The 22,922-nt window shown below is 32.6% G+C and overlaps 2 protein-coding genes and 1 long non-coding RNA gene across 3 annotated transcripts in view; 1 reads left to right on the top strand and 2 right to left on the bottom strand.

The window, feature by feature from the left end:
• Window positions 1–1,386, bottom strand: LOC141333074 (uncharacterized). The gene is made up of 3 exons (XR_012355374.1): window positions 1,189–1,386; window positions 609–668; window positions 1–55 (listed from the first exon to the last, which is right to left on the bottom strand). It is a non-coding gene; the product is annotated as an uncharacterized lncRNA (long non-coding RNA).
• A 6,329-nt stretch (window positions 1,387–7,715) lies between these two features.
• On the bottom strand, window positions 7,716–13,271 carry LOC141333504 (tRNA-dihydrouridine(20a/20b) synthase [NAD(P)+]-like). The gene is made up of 6 exons (XM_073838524.1): window positions 12,966–13,271; window positions 12,755–12,876; window positions 11,131–11,248; window positions 10,674–10,796; window positions 8,096–8,322; window positions 7,716–8,015 (listed from the first exon to the last, which is right to left on the bottom strand). Exons 1-6 carry the CDS (start codon window positions 13,070–13,072, stop codon window positions 7,765–7,767), a joined length of 948 nt encoding a protein of 315 aa, XP_073694625.1. The 5' UTR covers window positions 13,073–13,271; the 3' UTR covers window positions 7,716–7,764.
• Window positions 13,272–13,568: 297 nt separating this feature from the next.
• The window catches only part of LOC141333441 (conserved oligomeric Golgi complex subunit 5-like), a 104,885-nt gene continuing 95,531 nt past the window's right edge, over window positions 13,569–22,922 (top strand). The window contains exons 1-6 of the mRNA XM_073838457.1: window positions 13,569–13,614; window positions 13,807–13,946; window positions 15,134–15,191; window positions 16,216–16,270; window positions 16,446–16,515; window positions 21,119–21,239. Coding sequence (XP_073694558.1) covers window positions 13,569–13,614; window positions 13,807–13,946; window positions 15,134–15,191; window positions 16,216–16,270; window positions 16,446–16,515; window positions 21,119–21,239 — 490 coding nt within the window. The remainder of the gene's footprint in view (window positions 13,615–13,806; window positions 13,947–15,133; window positions 15,192–16,215; window positions 16,271–16,445; window positions 16,516–21,118; window positions 21,240–22,922) is intronic.

Genomic DNA, 22,922 nt, shown 5'->3' with positions numbered 1-22,922 from the left:
CTGTCCATGAGGAGCACCTATCATTACAGTCATCGTCTGTCCAAACACATCCCTCCTGTAGAGAAAAGACAAAAATAAACAGACATTAGTATATCTAGTATATTAGTACATCTAAATTTAGCCTCAAGTCACTCTAAATAAGTCTAAAATTACATTAAATAACACTATGGCCCGCTTTCACAGACAAGACTTAGGTTAGGGTTCAGCCAGCATTAGGCCAAAGTTCAATTAGGACATTTAAGCAGTTTTTAGAAAGATGCCTTGAATAAAAACATTACTGGTGTGCATCTTGAGTCGAAACAATGAATCTGACATTTTTAAGATCAGTCAGTGCGAGTTTCTTTCAGTTTAAACAGCCCACACATGCATTTTAGTCTGGGACTAAACTTAAGCCTTGTCAGTGAAAACAGGGGTAAATATAGTAGTCAACATTTGAAGTGGATCAAAAAAAAGTTCATCAAAGTTTTCCTAAGACAAGAACGGGTATTGTTTTGGGTTTAGGACAGCTTTGTTGAAAGGTTTTATCCCACTTCAAATGTTGACTACTGTACACATACTACATGACTGTTGACTTATTTTCACTGCTGAATGAATGTTGTCTGACTCACATGCTGTTGAAGTCGAGGATATGGTCTTCAATCTGTTTCTGGTTACTGTGCTTCAGAATACTGAGCAAAACAAAACAGATGTTTATTAGAACAATGTCTATTTACAGCTGTAAAGCTGACTTTCCTTTACAATCAACAACTGACTGTATATATGCTGGTTATCATTAAAAGCAAAGGACTGCAACTCTACAAAACTATGAATCAGCAAAAACAGAGCTTCACAAACCTACTGACCCCAATAACAAACATAAGTATACTACCTACAGAAACACTGCAACAACAACAGACAAAAACTCCATTCCTTATTATTCTACTTGAGAATAAATGTTCAAATATCAGGGCGATTCATTCAGACATTATAAAGGTAGACTCTGTGTCAAAACACATTGAATGCACCTAAAACCATCTCTATGAATGTAAACAAACTGATAGAGCAGCCCTGCTTTAACATTTTAGAAGAAACAAAGGCTTTCTAACATTTAAACACTTCTTAAACCTTAAATAAGCACGTAAATACAACGAATAACCACTCACAAAAGATAAAACAAGAGAAAATCACTGCATGTGTGCAGTTACTTACAGGTGAGTCGCATGTCACTCCTGTTTCCTGCGTTTTATCGCATCATGCGTCGTTTCTGTTTGTTAATAAGTCGGAATATGTCCCGTTTAGAGACTTTTAACAACTGTCACTGAACTGTCATCTCCAAAATCTGTATTTTAATCGGTCTGCACGCTTGTAAACAAAGCCATGTTGGTCGAGCATCCTGAACGAGGTGTCAGTCTGACCGTGAAGCCGCTTACGCCGCCTAGTGGAGCGGATGGAAAAAACGCACTTCAGTTTCTACCTTACGAGTCATATTATAAGGCCAACATAGTCTAAAATAGTTTCTTTCTTTTGTTTTCACATTTTACTATTTTCATACTCAGGCCAAAGTCGCTATTTACGATATTAAATGTGTATAAGGCAGACAAAGAGCTGATCATCTCCCTCTTGTGGTCAATAAGTGTATCAGCATCTATAGATAGGTTCATTAGGCTGCTGCATTAAACCTGAGGAGGCTAGTCGCACTTCAGAGGGCTGAGTTTTAAACTTTCTGTTTATTCAAACAAATCTATGTTTGTCAAAGCTTTGACCAGCGGAGAAACATGGACCAGATTCACTAAATTAAGACGATCAGCTCTTAACTGGTGAGATAAAACAATGGGTAAAACGGTTTAAATGTTGTGTTGAACTCAAGAGCACACGCTCAAAATGTAAACACACATAACATAGGAGGACATAAGATCCCCTGAGACTGTTTTAGTTTGAAAACAGATGTATATTTGTTTTTATTTGCTTTAAAGTATGTGTATCGTGTTTGTTCACTGATAAACAATGATTTTGGTGTTTTGTGCTTGTGTTTGCAGACTTGAGCAGCATTTGTAATGCTTGACTGATTCTCCAGCTCCACCTTGAGGAGCATCTGGATAGTGAGCACTTCCCAATCCACATCCTGCTCTGTGTCTCTGTCTACCTTAAGCTCTGGATGGGTGATGAGGATATGGATGAAGTAGACAGGACGGATTTGGACAAATTGTCAACAAATCCTGTATCAAAAATGATGTGTGAAGTGTGTATGCATTAATAAAAGAAAGCAGCAGGAGCAAAGAGACGAAGAAGGAACCTTTTGGAAGCTTTGAATCAGTTGATTCGCAAAATGACTCGCAGGTGAATCGCTCGAAACAACACACACTGGTGCCGCCTGGTGGACAAACCTGTAATCTCACGCCTAAAAAACGCTTTTACAAACCCATTAAAAATATTTAGCAAAGTACAATGTCTTAAATGCAATTAACAAATCACCAAATACCATTAAATATGACGTGTCTGTATAATATGCTTTCTTTTAATTGCAAGGTTTGTTTTGTTATATAGAGGACTGTTTTATTGAAAGTAGCTATCTCTAACTCATTGATTCAGAACACCTGTCACAGCTTTCTAGGGTTGCTAGAAACTTTCAGGCAATATGTTTTGGATTCAGAAACATAAAAACTATTAATTTGAATAAAATAAATAAAATGATGATATATAAGTTCAGTGTGGCTCATTGATAATTAACTGCTTTCTCTATGGGAAATTCCTAGGTTCAAATCTCACATTTACTCAAGTTTTTCTACATATAAAACAATAAAATCTCATCCAAAACACTCATCAGACTCAGTGGCTCAGAGGATTAAGCATTGTGCTGCAATGTTGGATTCTTGAGTTCAAATCCCACTAAAGTTTATGTTAAACTGTTGTCATTAAAAATCCAACAAAGTGTCCCAAATCCAAGCAGTCAATGTGAAAGTCATGATGGGTTAATGGCTAAGCACATGTTTCAGATGATAAGGGTGTGATTGAGGCATGGGTTCAAATCCCACCTTAACCAACTCAAAGCTTTAACGTATTTGCTGTGAAATTATTCAAATCGTTGTCATTACATCCAACAAAGTGCATTAAAACAAGGTACAAAGTGTGAAAGCCACAATGGGTTAGTGGCTAAGCACACGTTAACAGCAGACAAGGTTGTGATTGAGGCGTGAGTTTGAATCCTACCTCAACCAACTGCAAGCTTTAACTGATTTATTGCAAACTCACATACAGTTGAATAGTGAAGTATAAGTTCCAGCAAAAATTCAAACAAGTGATCTGTGGCTCATTGGTAAGAGCGCTGCCTCACGGTTCAGGGGTTGCTGGTTCGATTCCAGCCAGATCACAGCGTTAAGAGTGAGTGTTGTGTGAATGAAGGGGCGGGGATGATCCGAGTTCTCCCTGAGGCCCGGCACCATGTCCAGCAGGGGTTATACTTATTTATGGAAGAACGAAAATTGTATTAATAAAAAAAAAAAAAAAGAAAAGAAAAGGGAAAAAAAAAACATACTTACCTGTCCAGGAGCAGATGTCCTTTCAGTCAGTCAATGTCTGTAGGGGAAACACAAAAGCAACAACATTATGCCATATAGCATATCTAAAACACCAGAATTTAAAAGTTAAATATTTAAAAGTCTAAAATTAATTAATTAATTTGCAAAATGTCTTTCTCCACAAATTGTACAAGTATGTAAATTGTATAACATCCAAGGTACACATTTAAAGTAATTTTGCAGTTAATTCGCATTGTATTTTCAGAAAGTTTTGCAATATTGGTCCTCTTTCCAAATTTGTCACTACTGAAACACAGTAATATATCATTTAATAAGAAGGGTTATATTGACCTATTAAGATTTTTCTTATATATATATATATATAAACAGCTACAATTTTAATAATATTAGAAGTGTGATTTATGAGATTTGTTGTATTTTAAATTAATTTTTCTTTGTAAAAGGTAAAAAGTTCATCATACTGATTTCATAGTTAAGGATTCATTAGTTTGAATATACATTTAACCAAACACTATCATAAAATCCTAGTTGATAATTCAATATACTTTAAGTAATTTTATTTTTTTTAAATATATAAAAGATATATTTTAAAAACAACAATGGTATAAAATTATTACAATATTATTTTCATTAGATACAATTTAGGACAGCCACCTATTTAGCCAATATTTTAAATTTTATTGTGGATTCAATAGATAATAAAATTATCTTAGTAAAAATCTAAGATTTGAACACCAATATATTAATACTGTCTATTAAACATAAAATATTGAACATGTTTACAAAACCATAAGGCAGCAGAAACTTAAAAGCTTAACGCATTAACTGACTCTACAACAAAGAACAAAGCCATTACTTAGTATTCTACTTTATAAAATAAATATTAATAACTTGCAATTGCATGTTATAAAGTCAGAATTGTGAAATATAAACTTGCAATTCTGAGAAAAAGTCAAAATTGCGAGATATAAATTTAATTCTGAGGAAAAAGTCAGAATTACATCTTTATGAGAATTGTGAGTTTCTATCACACAATTCTCAGAAAAAAAGTAAAAAATTATAAGATGTAAACTCAATTGTGAGAAAAAAGTCAGAATTTTGAGTTTGAATCTAACAATTCTGACTATTTCTCAAGTTTGTCTGGCAATTCTGACTTTTAATTTGAATTACCAATTGAAAGTACTCACTAAATTATAATCACTAAATATATATATATATAAAGCGTATTAATATTTTACATTTTATTGTGGATTCAATAGATAATAAAATTATCTTAGTAAACATCTAAGATTTGAACACCAATATATTAATACTGTCTATTAAACAAAATATTAAACATGTTTACAAAACCATAAGGCAGCAGAAACTTAAAAGCTTAACGCATTAATTGACTCTACAACAAAGAACAAAGCCATTACTTAGTATTCTACTTTATAAAATAATATTAATAACTTGCAATTGCATGTTATAAAGTCAGAATTGTGAAATATAAACTTGCATTTCAGAGAAAGCGTCAAAATTGTGAGATATAAACTTGATTCTGAGGAAAAAGAATTCTCAGAAAAAAAAGTCCGAATTTTGAGTTTGTATCTAACAATTCTGACTTTTAATTTGAATTACCAATTGAAAGTACTCACTAAATTATAATCACTATATATATATATATATATATATATATATATATATATATATAGCGTATTCATATTTGACATTTTGTGGATTCAATAGATAATAAAATTATCTTAGTAAACATCTAAGATTTGAACACTAATATATTAATACTCTCTATTAAACATGTTTACAAAACCATAAGGCAGCAGAAACTTAAAAGCTTAACGCATTAACTGACTCTACAACAAAGAACAAAGCCATTACTTAGTATTCTACTTTATAAAATAAATATTAAAGGGTAATTAATTCAAGGATTAAAAGGGTAACGCAACAACTACCGATTAATTTGTTGTTTCAAAAAAGCCTGACAGCGGCATGTAAACAAAGCCGGCGATAAACCTGAAGGTTTTAACACATTTTTAAAAGTGTTTTGTTGCTTTTAGTCTATGTATCATTTAAGAACTATGTATCAATGACTTTTAGCAAACGTAAACACTGCTAGGTAACGCGCGTTAGTCATTTTACAAGAGAAATCTAACGTCGCTTTATTAAAGAATGCTAGCGAGTGGTGACCCTCGATTTCTGCACTTTCTCGTCGGATTAATTTGCTGTTAAGATGGAATATGCACCCTTTAAGTTGAAAGACATTAAGAATGTGTCGCTGAGCTGCCATCTGCACGGTCTGTTTGTAGAAACAACCTGTACACCTGTTGTGAAGGTTGTCTCTCGTTCAAATCATCCAAAGGTGTCACACCGAAGTTGAAGCCCGCTTCTGCCGCCTAATGGCGAGGATGAAAAACTGCACTTCAGTTTTAACCACACAAGTCGCGTCGATCGCTCAAAAAATAAAAGCTGGTTCAGGTTGAGTGACTGACTTAATTTCAAAATGTCTAGCCTTCTTTAATGTTTGCTTATTTTAAGCAAAAGTCCGTATTTATTGCGTAAAGCAAGTGAAAAATAGCTGATTATCAGCTCCCTCTTGTGGCTAATACATATCACCATTAAAAATGAAGCTACAAAACCCTGGTTAGCAGGGTTGCTGTAAAACTAAAACGATTAAAACGTTTCCTGTTGTTGTTGTTGTTAATTAAAATAAAGCTGAAATAAAAAACAATATTAATATTACATGAAAAACTTAATGCTATTTCAGTTAGCAACATTGCTAATTTTCGTTTGGTTGTAGTTGAGGCATAACATTACTAACTGGTCAAATAAAATAAATAAACAGTGACATAAAAAAATATTTCACAATTCTGACTTTTTTCTTAGAATTGCGTGATGTAAACATACAGTTGCGATTTTTTTGCAATTTTGACTTTTTCCCAGAATTGCAAGTTTATATTTCGCAATTCTGACTCTATAACATGCCGAAGTTGAAGCCCGCTTCAAGTTATTATTGCAAGTTATTAAATCAGAATTGTGAGATATAAACTCGCAATTACAAGTTATTAACCAGGTTTCACAGACAAGGCTTAAGCCTAGTCCTAGACTAAAATGTAAGTCTGAGCTGTTCAGCTGAAACAAAATTGCACTGATTGATCTTAAAATATATCAGTGCCTTTGTTTTGTTTCAAGATGCACACCAGTAATGTTTTTTTCTAAGCATGTTTATAAAAATGACTTAAATGTCCTAATTGAACTATGGCCTAATCCTGGCTTAGTCTAAACCCCGTCTGTGAAACCGGGCCATTAAGTCAGAATTGTGAGATATAGGCCTGAGGGATGTTCCATAAAACAAATTGACCAAATAAGCCAGGCTTATTTTAGTGCCAGGCTTATTTTAGTTAGTCTGACTTATTGTCACTTGATTTGGCTCAAAATAAGTCAGACTAACTGAAATAAGCCTAACTTATTTGGTAAACTTGTTTTATGGAACACCCCCCTGGTTTAACAGACAGGGTTTAGATTAAGCCAGGATTAGCACATAGTTCAATTAGGACATTTAAGTCATTTTTATAAACCTGCTTAGAAAAAAACATTATTGGTGTGCATCTTGAGACAAAACAAAGGCACTGATATATTTTTAGATCAGTCAGTGCAAGTTTCTTTTAGTTGAAACAGCTCCGATTTACATTTTAGTCTAGGACTACGCTTAAGCCTTGTCTGTGAAACCGGGGGAAAAACTCGCAGTTTCAAGTTAAGTCAGAATTGTGAGATATAAACTCGCAGTTGCAAGTTATTAAGTCAGAATTGTGAGATATTTCTATAATTTCTTTCCCAAAAACAATCCAAGATTTTGAATGGTGCAGTGCATAATTTTACAAAGCTTATTATTTCATAATAATAATAATAATAAAAAAAAAAAAAATGTATAATAATAAACTGGAGTAATGATGCTGAAAATTTAGCTTTGATCACAGGAATAAATTACATTTTAAAATACATTAAAATAGAAATCAGTTATTTAAAATAGTAAAAACATTTCACAATATTACTGCTGTATTTTGTATCAAATAAATGCAGGCTTACTGAGCAGAAGAGACTTTTTAAAAATCGTACCATTCAAAAACTTTTGACTGGTAATGATTTAATTGCATGATTGAATTGAAGTTTGCAGCATAAAACAGCATACACATTCAGATTTTTTTCTTTTGTGCCTTTATTACAATTTATAAAACAATGCATTCATTAAAAACAACTATGTGGAGCCGTATGTATTGTGAAGGAAGTCAATGACAGCAGATGTACTGGATAAGTTATTGAAGACTCTCCTCTCAGGCTGAGAGGTGATACGCTCCAGCATGTAAATCAGGTGATGGTGGAAACAGGTAAACGGGGTCCCGTGTTCCACAGCGATGTCCACCCAGTCCCACACGCACTGCAGCGGGGTCTCCTCGTACCCGGCAAACATGGCAGGATTGGCCAGCAATCCCCGAGCAGCCATCACACCTACGGAAGTTCAGATGTATGAGATACAGAAATACAGCACAAACAAAAATTAAATCAGATGCTGAATAAATGACACGCACCATCCACCCCTGTGAGCTCATAGATGGATTCTACATCTTGCATGCTCTTAATGTCTCCGTTAGCGATGACTGGGATGGAAAGACTGTCCTTGATGGTCTTAATGGCATCGTAGTGAACGGGTTGGTGCCTCTCGTCGGCTGAACGACCGTGAACTGTAATCCATGAGACTCCTGCTGCTTCCACCTTCTGACAGAGGTCCACTGTCTTCCTGATATCTTTGTGAATTCTGAGGACAAGAAAAAAACAAGCTGACATGTCAAGTCATATTTGTGACCCTGGACCACAAAACCAGTCATAAGGTTAAATTTTACAAAACTGAGATGTATACATCATATGAAAGCTCAGTAAATAAGCTTTCTATTGATGTATGGTTTGTTAGGATAGGACAATATTTGGCCGAGATACAACTATTTGAAAATCTGGAATCTGAGGGTGCAAAAAAATCTAAATACTGAGAAAATCACCTTTAAATTTGTCCAAATTAAGTTCTTAGCAATGCATATTACTAATCAAAAATTACCTTTTGATAGGTTTACAGTAGGAATTTTACAAAAAATCTTCATGGAACATGATCTTTACTTAATTTCCTAATGATTTTTGACATAAAAGAAAAATCAATAATTTTGACCCATACAATGTATTTTTGGCTATTGCTACAAATAAACCCCAGCGACTTAAGACTGGTTTTGTGGTCCAGGGTCACATTTATTTATAATGCTTTTTACTATACACTTTTCAAAGCAGCTTTACAGAAAATCATGCTTTATTAGTTGCATTTAGCAGATTAGAGCTGCACTGCAAAAAAATGCTTTTCCTACTTAGATTTGTTTGTCTTGTTTCCAGCCAAAATATCAACAAATTCTTAAATCAAGAAGGATTTTCTAGAATTAATGCATTTATTCTGCTTTCGGATGATGTATAGATATTATGCATTGACACTTAGGACTGGTTTTGTGATCCAGAGTCAAATATAACATATAAAATACTGTATAACATATCAACTAGTATTATTATACTATAATTATACTTAATACTTACCTATAATATAAGTATAATTATAATTATATAATTATACTTATATTATAGTATTATTATACTTATTATTATTATTAATTAATTATTAGTTAGCAATATTATTAGTTAATTATTATTAACTATATTATTAAATCTCAACTGCTTGATTCCTTGTCTTGTAGCAAAATACTGCAAAAAAGTGTTTCTTAGATTTTTTGTCTTGTTTCCAGCCAAAATATCAAAAACTTTTTAAATCAAGAAGGATTTTCTAGACAAGTAAAAAATATTGTCTTGTTTTTTCACTAACAAAATAAATCCAAATTAAGTGAGTTTTTGCATAAAATAAGATAAATAATCTGCCAATGGGGTAAGAAAAATAATCTAGTTGTATGCTTGAAATAAGATTATTTTTCTTACCCCATTGGCAGATTATTTTGCTTGTTTTATGCAAAAACTCACTTAATTTTAACTTATTTTTTCTAGAAACAAGACTATTTTTACTTGTCTAGAAAATCCTTCTAGATTTAAGAATTTTTAGAAATTTTGGCTAGAAGCAAGACAAAAAATCTAAGCTAGAGAAGCATTTTATGCAGTATTTTGCTACAATACAAAGAATCAAGCAGTTGAGATTTGCTATATATGTCGCCCTACACATGTATAAAGTATGGATGTAGATAAAGTTTGTCATACTTGCATATATCTAACTTTATATAAATATCTGGACAATAGTATATTTATATTTTGCAAAAAAAGTATAATAATATAGTTGATATGTTATACAATATGTTGTGTTATATTTGACCCTGGACCACAAAACCAATCATAAGTGTTAATATATAATATTTATGCATAATCTGAAAGCAAAATGAATGCTTTGATGCAGGTTTTGTTAGGATAGGACAATATTTGAAAATCTGGAGTCTGAAGGTGCAAAACAAAAATCAAACTATTGAGAAAATTGCCTTTAAAGTTGTCCAAATGAAGTTCTTAGCAATGCAAATTATTAATCAAAAATGAAGTGTTGATATATTTGTGGTAGGAAATGTACAAAATATCTTCATGGAACATGATCTTTACTTAATATCCTAATGGTTTTTTATGCTTAAACCCTTTTTTGTCTTTAACCCATGTATGTATGTTATGTATATGTAGAAGAATATATTTACATCCAACTTTATATAAAGAGTTGGACAATAATTTTGTCCAAAAAATCAGTTGAGATATGTTATACAGTTACAGTATATAAATAGTTTACTGTACGCAGATAAAGTTAGACATATTTATAAAACTAACTTTATGTGCAGAGCTAGGCAATAAATTAGTTATATTTTGCTATACTGTATGTGGCAGACTTTTGTGGAATAATTTTTGTTTTGTAAACTGTCTAACAATTCAACATTTTCAACAACTTCCAAATTAAATACATTTTTTGTCAAAAAATAAATACAAGCTTTACATTATCTGCTTGTAAATCTCTGTGTCCCTTTAACTTTCTTTGTTAAGTCCAACCTTGAATGTTCCCTGCCATGAGCACTTTTTAAAATCAAGAAATCATCTGCTCACCTTATTTTAATGGATACCGCATAGTTGGGATTGTCGATTTGATTTCGGACATGACGTACCATGTCTTTCACTAGCTCAGGTTTGTTAATCAGACACGCACCGTAGCCTTCAGACATGGCCCACCTGCAACAAAAAAAAAAAAACAGATAAATTTGCAGATTCTAAAGATGCAATCAGTGCAGAAATTTTTCTACTATCTTCAACAGAATTGAAACTCTCATTGATCAAAACTTTTGATATTCATTGCACCCTCAATGTGCATGTTTATTCATTGTTTTGAGTAATTTGATTATAATTGTAGTACCCTCGTCTCCATTTAACACAGTTAAATTCACATTTCGCAATAAAATCAGAGTGAAAATTGCACAAACCAATCAGCAGATTGTTTATTTAATTTTTTTTGTAATAAAATTAAAGGGTAAATATTTATATATTTTTTCATGTACTCTGAGATTACCTTTGTGGACAACCACAGTTCAAATCCACCCCATCTGAGAAAGGAGAAACTACACATGCTGCATCTGCCAGCGTCTGTGCATCCTTCGCAGCAAACTGGACAATCAAGGGTCGGTCAGCTAAGAAGCAAAGATATGTTAAAATGATATGAGCAATTATTGAGCAGAAGGCTGTGCCAGTGACTAAAATAAAAGGTTGCCTTGACCTCAATAATTAGTCTTATTGAGGTCAAGAAAAAGTTTATGAGTAAACTTAATTTTTCCAGTAACTCACAGGTGCTAGAAATTGTACACCAATAAAAACATTCATATTCCGACAATTAAATATTTTCCTGCCAGGAAATGTTTATGGAAAACTGAAAACATCTATGAAAAATGTTAATATGGGCGCCAACATATGAATGATGTACAGTGTGGGTTTTTAATTCTTCTTCTTCTTCTTTTTTTTTTTTAGTGCATAAAAAAATATTTGAAAAGGTTCACTAATTTTTCAGTGGTTCAGATAGAAAAATACATGCATATAATCAAGCAAAATACTTAAATGCTTTCCATCTTAATTCTTGCTCTTGATGTCAAAGGATGCATGCTCAATTGTACTGTCACTTGATAATATAATTAACAATAATATCTAGCAAACTGTTTTTGCATATGTTAAGATGTGAATTTCTATGCATTAACACAATTATAAATGTTCCTATTTAACCAGTGCCATGCTGTCATACTGTAATATACCCAGCACAGGAAAAAAAAAGAAATGCACAATGGATTGGAATATTTCATATGTAAGTTTTGTTTGTGATGATCACATCCAACAATAATAATAATAATCACATTTTTTTTTTTTAAATATATATTTTACCACACCTAAAAATGCATACAAATAAATTTGATATTGCTAGACCTATGCAATGTATGGTAATATAAATACATTTTCATGCTTGATGGCAATGAATTGAAACACTCATTGATCAAAACGTTTGACATTCATTGCACCCTCAGTGTTCATGTTTATTCATTATTTTGAGCAATTTGATTATAATTTTAGTAACCTCGTCTCCATTTAACAAAGTTAAATCAACATTTTGCATTAAAATCAGAGTGAAAATGCACAAAACAATTAGCAGATTTGTTTATTAATTTATTTTTTTAACAGTAAAATTATAGGGTAAATATGCATGCTTAATTCGACTGTCACTTGACAATATATGATAATATACGTTAATAATAATATCTGGCAAACTGTTTTTGCATATGTTAAGATGCAAATTTCTATGCATTAACAAAATTATAAATGTTCCTATTTAACCAGTACCATGCTGTAATACTGTAATAAACCCAGCACAGGAAAAAAAAAGAAAAAAAAAGAAATGCACAATGGAATGGAATATTTTATATGGAATTTTTGGAATAATCACTTATTTATAACTAAAAAAATATTTAACCACACTTAAAAAAATGCATACAAATAAATTTGATATCGCTAGACCCATGCATTGTATGGTGATATAAATACATTTTCATGCTTGATGGCAATGTTATGTTTACACCTGTATAATAAATTATTTTAAATCAGCATGACAATTTGAAAAAGATAGACATCTTATATGAAGTAGGCCTACAGCTTACTCTTATTGGTGGTGAATTCACTGTCTCTGGCTTTTGCAGATCGCATGAAATCAGCTGCAATGATCATTGGGGTGAAACACACATCACAGTCATATTTCCTCACCAGACATCTAAAAGGCAACCTGAAACATCAAGAATAAACCATTCAGAACAACAAGACACTCAACATCAGCCTACATTACAGAAATCAATTCAGTGTTGTTTCACTTACTTTGAGTAGCGGACCATGGGTGCACACACTCTGACTGGCCTTCCCCTGTTAAACAGGTCCATGATATTCCCACTGTCCATTTGGATTCTATTGTGGACCTCTGTCATATTCTGCAACTCACAGTCTTAAGAAGTAATTGGAAAAACGCGCGGTTTAACTACTCAAAATTAAATTCCGTATTAAAATGTATTTCATTTTCATTACAAACACGATACATGTATTCCGTTAAAAAGGCTAATTCTGAATCATAAACATTAAAGTAAAACGCGTGTTTACAACCGGCTTCATGAAATTCACATGCGTACTATTTCCTCACTTCCGTGTCTCAGTGTTGGTGGGCGTGATAAACCTTTGACCTCGTATCCACGAATATCGAAATTATTTATTTTGAATCATGACGTGAAAAATTATTAAAATAATTGAACAGAATAATTATAAAATCTTTATAAAATGTGTTAAATTGATACAGGCTTCAAATCGTGTCTGTTCGAGAATTTATAATGAGGTTACGTCAGTTAGCTAATTAATATTCATGACCAATCGCCGTTGCTCTCCATTCATGTTGTGACGCAGGGATTGTACGTCACTGATGAAGTGGCAATGATGGAGGCTAGTCCGGAATCAACAGCGAATTCACTGCTGAAAGATGGTAAATACAGTTCTAATATGATTTCTCAATTTGATCTGTATATGTGCAAGTGTTTGTACGTTAACCAGGCTGATTAAGCGTCTCGATCGGCGCCTCTAGCTGGAGTAATAGCACAGAAACACACATACTCTGTGTGTTGCAATGTAGCCGGATCTCCTGTGTTTTACAAATCCTGGTCCTTTTACCTTTCAGATTGCTATGTTGATTTCCTCAAAGAGGATTTCGATGTGAAGACATACACTGCTCAAGCCATTCATCATGCTGTCATTGCTGAGCAGCTGGCAAAGCTGGCAGAGGGCATCAGTCAACTAGACAAAGAGTTGCACTTTCAGGTGAGTCACACCTGTCAAGATGAGCAAGTTTCAATGCAGATCTATATTAGGATTATGTCTAAATTTTTTAGAAAGTGCCATAGTGCTTTATAGACTGTCTCTAAGCACTGGAAACTGCTTTAAAAAGATTCACTACCAGTCAAAAGTTTTTGAGCAGTAAATTATATTTCTTTTCCGCTCACCGGGCCTGCATTTATTTGATCCAAAGCAGTTATATTGTGAAATATTTTAGTTTTTTAAAATAACTGTTTTCTATTTGAATATATTTTTAAATGTAATTTATTTGTGAGTTCAAAGCTGAATTTTTAACATCATTACTCATTATTTCAACTTCTAGTATTCTGATTTGCTGCTCCGAATACATTTATTATTATTATTATTATTATTATTATTATTATTATTATGTTGAAAACAGCCGAGTATATTTTTTTCAGGTTTCTTTGATGAATAGACAGTTCAGAAGAAATAGAAATATTTTGTAACATTATAAATGTCTTTATCATCACTTTTGATCAATTTAAAGCATCCTTGCTAAATAAAAGTATTAATTTTTATCATTTATTTTGAAATAATTAAATAAATAAAATACAACAAAAATACAATACTGACTCCAAGCTTTTTAATGATATGGTATAATGTTACAAAAGCTTTTTATTTTATATTATTTATTACAGATAAATGCTGATCTTTGGATCTCTCTATTCATCAAATAGTTAAAAAAAGTATTTGACTGTTTTAAATATGGGTAATTGTCATAAATGTTTCTTAAATAGCAAATCAGCATATTAGAACGATTTCTGAAGGATCATGTGACACTGAAGTCTGGAGTAATGATGCTGAAAAAGTAGCTTTCAAATCACAGAAATAAATTATACTTTACTATATATTGAAGTGTTAAGCAGTTATTTTAAATAGTAAAAACATTTCAAAATTGTACTGTTTTTGCTGTAGTTTGGATCAAATAAATGCAGACTTGGTGAGCAGAATTCTTTAAAAAATTAAAAATCTTACTGTTCAAAAACTTTTGACTGGTAGTGTCTGTTAGGATCATTTCTATGAATTTAGAAAGCCCCTTGCTGCTTTATAGCCTGTCTCTAAGCACTGGAAACTACACGAACATTAAAAAGCCACATATTTTAACACATTGTAATTTGTATACCAATATTTTGTTTTGTTTTTGGTCACAGGTTGTGGCCAGACATGAGGATCTACTAGCTCAGGCAACAGGGACTGAATCTCTTGAAGGTAATATTTAATTTCCTGCTTCACATTTTAAGATCACAATCATGAGATGCCGTAACTTTATGCAATCTTATAATGTTAGTTCCCAAACAATTTTTATCTGCATGATGGTTCATTTAAGATGTAAGAAATAGCTATTTCATGCAAGCATATAAAAATGGCATTTGAAGTATTTATAAAAATTGCAGTGTGCAACTTTTTTCCCCTTCATGTACATTTACAAATAGTTTTCCTCAGTTTTCAGGGCTATAATCTACAATTTGCCTATAGTTGTCTCTTCATTATAATTTGGGTTAATAAAATGTTAAAACACATTTTTTTTAGTGACGCTAACTCTAAATCAACATACAAAACTGCCAAATATTGCTTATATTGCAATTGTTATCAGCACGACTTGTAATCATACCTTTGATGCATTCATTCAACCACATGATCTGTATGCATGGACATTATTTTGACATTACTCTTTGAGATTACTCTTAATTGTAAAGAGAAAAATGCATTTTCTGTAAAGACATCATTTCATCACATGTATTGTGAAAAGTGCTTTACGAATGTGACCCTGGACCACAAAACCAGTCTTAAGTAGTACAAGTATATTTGTAGCAATAGCCAAAAATACATTGCATGCATCAAAATGATCAGTTTTTCTTTTATGCCAAAATAATTAGGATATTAATTAAAGATCATGTTCCATGAAGATATTTAGTAAATTTCCTAACGTAAATAAATCAAACCTTAATTTTTGGTTAGTAATATGCATTGCTAAGAACTTAATTTGGGCAACTTTAAGGGCGATTTTCTTAGTATTCTGTTTTATTTGCACCCTCAGGTTGCAGATTTTCAAATGCAGTTGTGTCTCGGCCAAATATTGTCCAGTATATCAATGGAAAGCTTATTTATTGAGCTGCACCTCTCAATTGCAGCTGTCCACCAGGGGGATCCCTTGTCACATCTCAAATTCTTGCACAGCGCATGTAGTTTAGCTCTTTCTATACAAGGAATTTATGGGTGTTTTTGCTTCTAGGTGTCTTACAAATGATGCAGACCAGGATTGCAGCTCTCCAGAGTGCTGTGGACAGGTAAATGACTCAATTGAAGACATTGCATGTTTTTAAAAAAAGTGATGTACACATGCATGATTAATAGATATCAGAAAATGTGCAATTTGTGCACTATAAATTAAAAATTGCATGCACCAATTAATCAGATAACTTTGTGGTATTTTATTTATGCATTTCTGATTTCTCTCGTCAGGATAAGGACCAAAATCGTTGACCCTTACAATAAGATTGTGGCACGGACAGCCCAGCTCGCCCGCTTGCAGGTTATTTTATTGCTTTTACATCTGCTTCTGTCATCTCATATCTTTCTCTCCGTGGATATTCCAGCAGAGGCATTCTGCAGAACTATTATTTCCTCATTGTCCTGCTTTACAAACACTGCGCGCGCTCGCTCAGAGGCTTGATTTCCATGTTTATTGGCTCGACATCTGAGATAGATGCAACCATGCCTTCACAATTGTTTGCAGTCAAGACAGATTCTGTAATACACCAAGCATGGGGGGAAAAAAAGAAATGCACACAGAGAAAAAGAAAATCTTTCTGGCAGAGTGGATATTGATTTGTGCTTCACATCCCAAAAAACCCAAACAAACAAATAAATGAATAAATAAAAATATAGATTTTCATTTTTTAACACATCTAAAAAATAAAAAAGCAAAATAAATAAATAAAAAAACATGTTTTCAAAATATTATATCTAAAAAATAAAATAAATAAAAGTAAAATCTTTCAGAAATCTTTTAAGAATGTAATAGAGTGACCTCTTATATCTCTTAAAGGAGTAGAATAATAGAAAAACTAGTATCTTTGTGCAGTGTTTAAGATTTAGTCTTTATGAAGCTTTTTTCCCAGTGGCAGTTCATAGTGACCTTAAATTAATTTATGTCAAGTTTAATTAGCAAAGAAAAAACAGCTATGGTGCCTGGGTGCCATATTCCATATTTTTGAAGTATGTATGGTCTACTTTTACTCTACTTTTTGTTCTTTATGTAACCTGACAAATGTGGTCACTATGTATTGTCATGGTAAAAAAAAAAAAAAAGTTCAAAACATCTATTTTGTCTGAAGGAAGTTATTAGTGCACCTGTGGAATAATAAAACCTTTGCTTCTCTGCTGAATGTTGCAAGGCAAGAAGAGTGCACGCTTTTATCATGTTCGCTTTCTGCCCTCGGTTCACATGATGTCATCATGAGTGAAGCTTCAAGTCTGCAGAAAATCAATAAAAGTCAATTTGGACCCTGGAAAGAAAGGGTCTCTCTCACACTCTATCAGTCACACACGTGAATACCCATAGCTGTCCCGCTCGACACATCTTGTGGATTTACAGGGTCCTCCATCCAGGTTCTTAGTGGCTTTTGGGAATTGTTATTAAATATGAATGAAATACAGCTGTGGTTATGAAATTCTCCCCTTTACTCTCAAAACCCCCTTCTGCTCCTTTTCTTGTGCAGCTTTATCGAAGTGTAGCTACACGTTTGCATATTTGTGTTTGCTAATCAGCATAACACCATCACAAACTCCATGATGATCCTTCAGTGCTTTGATCATGGTTTTGCATGCAGCTATACACAGAAAATGCATATGTAAAGGAGGCCAGGACATGTTGTCATAGTATTTTTTCCCCACAATAATATGTGACCCTGGAACACAAAACCAGTCATAAGGGTCAGTTTTTTTGAAATTGAGATTTATGCATCATCTAAAACCTAAATAAATAACTTTTCCAATGGCTGAGATACAACTATTTCAAAGTCTGAGGGTGCAAATAAATCTAAATATTAAGAAAATTGCCTTTAAATTTGTCCAAATGAAGTTCTGTGCAATGCCTATTACTAATCAAAATTTAAGTTTTGATATATTTACTGTTGGAAATTTACAAAATATCTTCATGGATATAAACTGCCATTCAATAAATTAAAATGATTATTTATTAAATAGTTAATTCTTGTCTGAAGATATATCAGTGTGGTTTTATTGCTTTAAAATTAAACAAAAAAAATACAATATACTATATTTTTCAGTTGTAGTATTTCACTGTTTGACTATAATAATAGTCACCACAAAATCAATGATAAAGGTCAATTTATTTTAAATTGAGATTTTTTTTTTTTTTTTTAATTGAGAAAACCGCCTTTAAATTTGTCCAAATGAAGTTTTTAGCAATCAAAAATTAAGTTTTGGTATATTTACGGTAGAAAATTTACTAAATATCTTCATGGAACATGATCTTTTCTTAAAAGCCTATATTGGCATAAAAGAAAAATAGATAATTTTGACTACAATGTATTTTTGCCTATTGCTACAAATATACCTGTGCTACTTATGGCTAATTAAGAGAGGTTTTGTGGTCCAGGGTCACATGTACTGTAAGTAAAAACAAGATTTTTAACTTATGGAGTATCTTTACCCTGTAAGTTAGAGTGTGACTTCTCAAGCTGATTTAAGATTTATATAAACTACCATTCAGTAAAAAAAAATGTTTATTTATTATATAGTTAATTCTTGTCTGAAGATATGTCAGTGTGGTTTCATTGCTTAAACTTGTTTATCTATCAGTTATTAGACAAAAATATAAATCTGATAGATTATTTGTAGTTGTGTAGTTTATTAAGTATTTTATTGCTTAACTATATGTGACCCTTGACCACAAAATCATTCATAAAGGTACATTTTTTGAAATTGATATTTTTAATTGAAAAAAATCACCTTTAAAGTCCAAATGAAGTTCTTAGCAATGCATGTTACTAATCAAAAATTAGGTTGATATAGATATATATCTATATCAACCTAATTTTTGATTAGTAACATGCATTGCTAAGAACTTCATTTTTTTTATTCTATTATCTATTTTTTTACACACACACACACACACACACACACACATACACATACACATACACATATATATATATATATATATATACACACACAGAAGGAAATGTACTAAATATCTTCATGGAACATGATCTTAATATCCTAATGATTTTTGGCATGAAGGAAAAATCAATCATTTTTACCCATGCAATGTATTTTTGGCAATTGCTATAAAATATACCCATGCTACTTAAACTGGTTTTGTGGCACAAATAGATTCAGAAGTGCAGGACTTGGTTCATTCCATGTTGTCTTTGTGTCTGGGTCAGTACTGTCCTTGCCTTTAGCAACACATTTTAATTTATTTTTATTCCTCGTAAGAATAAAACCAGACCTGACGATGGAGACACAGCAGAATCTTTTTCCCTCTTATCCATTTGTAATTTTTCGGTCATAATATCTGACGTTCTGTCCCCAGGACAAAACCATCAGTCTCAGACACACACAAAATCAGATGCACGTACCTTTGGGACAGTTAAGCAGCACCTATTCGCTGAAACCCAAAAAAGAGTGCCCTCTACAAGTCCTTCGTCCACCTGCTGTCTGCCCACAGGCTCGATCGTCGCAGCACTATACTGAACGTGTGGCTCAGTTGCATGTTTTAACCACAAATGCACTGGTTTACAAGCAGTGTCTTTTATAATCCAGTGTCTTTTTGCTGTCAGGGGGTGAACTAAAGTTTTATTCATGCCTGCTTGTAGTATTTTAACGTGTGTGAAATGCAAAATTAAAAAATTAATTGATACTAAAGCATACTCTAGTGTTACAAAAGCATATAAGATAATGCACATCCTTCTCCTTGATTAAATTAATCTAAAATTGATTAAAGCACACTTACAAATTAATTCAGAGTCTTAACAAAGATTTGTGCGAAAATAAATGATGCTGTTATCCGAATTAGATGTTTTTTTTTTTTTTTTAAAGGCCCTCAAGTCTTGATTAATGTCTTTCTATCATCCATTTTAAGTCTCTGGTACATTACAAAAAAAAATGCTATTGATAGTAAGACTCATAGTCTTTTTTCCAGCCAAAATATCTAAGAATTCTTAAAACAAGAAGATTTTCTAGATGAGTAAAAATTATTTTCTTGTTTTCAGGAAGAAAAAAAAACGTCAGAATTAAGTGCATTTTTGCTTGAAACATATCTGCCAATGATGTAAGAAAAATAATTTTATTTTCTGTTTGAAATAAGATTTTTTTGCTTACCTCATTGGCAGATTATTTAGCTTGTTCTAAGCAAAAACTCACTTAATTTTGACTTGTTTTTTTTTTCTGAAAACAAGATTTTGATTACTTGTCAAGACAATCCTCGTTGATTTAAGAATTCTTAGATATTTTGGCTGGAAACATGACATAAAATCTAAGTAAGAAAGTCATTTTTTCAGTGTAGCCATTGACTTCTATAGTGGCATTTTTATTTTAGGGTGAGCTATCAAACCATTTTTAGATAGAGGTTTTAACTTTATCATAATGTGGACATCATTGTCATTGTCATTACCTTATCATTGATATTTGCTTGAGCTGGCTATCATAGGCCCATATGTCATTATGTTATTATAAGTTGCACTGGTATATTTGTAGCAATAGCCAACGATACATTGTATGGGTCAAAATGATCAATTTTTCTTTTATGCCAAAAATCATTAGGATATTAAGTAAAGATCATGTTTCATGAAGATATTTTGTAAGTTTTCTGCTATAAATATATGAAAATTTAATTTTTGATTTGTAATATGCATTGCTAAGGCTTCCATTTGGACAACTTTAAAAGCGATTTTCTCAATTTGTAGATTTTTTTGCACCCTCACATTTCAGATTTTCAAATAGTTGCCTTAACAAACCATACATCAATGGAAAGCTTTTTCATTCAGCTTTCAGATGATGCATAAATCGCAGTTTTAAAAAAAAGTATCCTTCTGACTGGTTTTGTAGTACAGGGTCACATTTGATGAACACATGAATGAGAAGTCTTATCTTTTTCTGTCTGGCAGGTGGCGTGTGACCTATTAAGAAGGATTATTCGCATCCTGTACCTGAGCAAACGGCTGCAAGGGCAACTGCAGGGGGGCAGCAGAGAGATCACCAAAGCTGCCCAAAGCCTCAACGAGCTGGGTGAGTGACCTATCACGATGAGCATCTACTTTACTCATCTCTAATGTCCTTCAAAACATTTATTCATAATGGGGCACTCTGCACGAGTGGCAACACTTTATTGGGTTGTATCACGTCCATGATGAGTAATCAGAAAACAAGTTGGTGTAACACTTTTAAAAATAAAGCTTCTAAGGGTGGTTTTCACAGTAAAGCCATAGAAGAACCATTGTGAGCTCCCCAGTGAATGGTTTTTAACAGAACAATTTTTGCAAATGGTCTGAAGAACCTTAAAGTGATTTAAAGGGGAATTTTTACCGTGGTAATGGCATTTTCTAACTTTATTAAAAGCATATAATCTTTTTTAAAAGTTCTAATTAAAACATTAGAATAAAACCAAATGGGATAAGAATAAGTTACCAATCAAATGAAATCAGTATTAACAAAATTAATTTGTACTACAGAGGTGGCACAGAAGAACACAAAAGTGGCTTGTAGGTGTATTTTAATGTTTAATGAGCCTCAGAGGTGGCATGAGTGCAATCAAAATCATAAATTCATGTTGAGATTAATGTTTTAAATATAACATTTTGAATACAGAAATATTAAATGAGTTGACTTAAAAGATACTTTAAAAATGAAACTAAATCTTCCAAATCTCGTTGATTTAACTACAGAATCATTCATTCATTTGATTCATTCGAACGGCTGATTCATTCAGGAATAAAGCAAGTGACTGTCTTTATGAATGGGAAATTGAATCATTGACTCACTAGATTCGTTTAAAAATGCACGTCCATTCATAAACCAAACACCGCTGTTTTTGATTGGAGATGCGCAGCGGCTCTGTTGTGACTTGTTTTAGACTATTTTTGACGACGAAATAGAGCAAAATCGGGCAGTAGTGTTATAGTCAAACAATGTACGTCTCTTAATAATAACTTAGTTTGTTTAACTGTTGTATTAAATCAGTATCAAACTCTCTTAAAGATGGTTAAAAGCTGTCACCCATCTTAGTTCATCACAATCTCACAAAGTTTCACTATAACCAGCGAAGTTCTTTACACTGCACAATCAATTTCCTATTTACTCTCTCCGCACTTTGTTTATGAAAGGATTCATGGAGATATGTCTGTTACTCAACGTTGCAAAAATGTAGGAAATTTACAAAATGTCTTCATGGAACATGATCTTTACTTAGTAACCTAATGATTTTTGGCATAAAAAAAAAATCGATAATTTTGACCCACGCAATGTATATTTGGCTATTGCTACAAATATACTCATGCTACTTAAGACTGGTTTTGTGGTCCAGGCTCACATATAGGATTTGGTTTTCCGAGCACTTGGCAATGTTGCGCTTTTTTTCTGTTTATATCCCACTAATGGCAATAATTCAAAAGCTACAGCATCCTCCACTTTTTTTGTAAATGGCTTGTACTGTTTCCAGGTCAGCCCCGTTCTTGTGGCCTAAATGTTTTGCTGAGTTTGCAACGCAGGTGCGAGGACTGTCTGAAACTGGTTCTCAAATTGTCTGACCTGCTTTGGGGATATTTTAGGTTATGCTTCATTGAAACCCCCTTGATTAAACGTCTGACCCGAATAGCGAGTAACGTTTACAAGTGACTTTAGTTCCAGTAGTGACCTCACCCGACTACATTATAATCTCACAGAGCTTAAAGTAGACGGGAAATCAAAGTTGAC

The sequence above is a fragment of the Garra rufa genome, chromosome 4, assembly GCF_049309525.1.
Source record: "Garra rufa chromosome 4, GarRuf1.0, whole genome shotgun sequence".
Classification (NCBI taxonomy): domain Eukaryota; kingdom Metazoa; phylum Chordata; class Actinopteri; order Cypriniformes; family Cyprinidae; genus Garra; species Garra rufa.
Note: the sequence above shows the minus strand (reverse complement) of the source record. Positions and strands in the feature narration are given on the sequence as shown.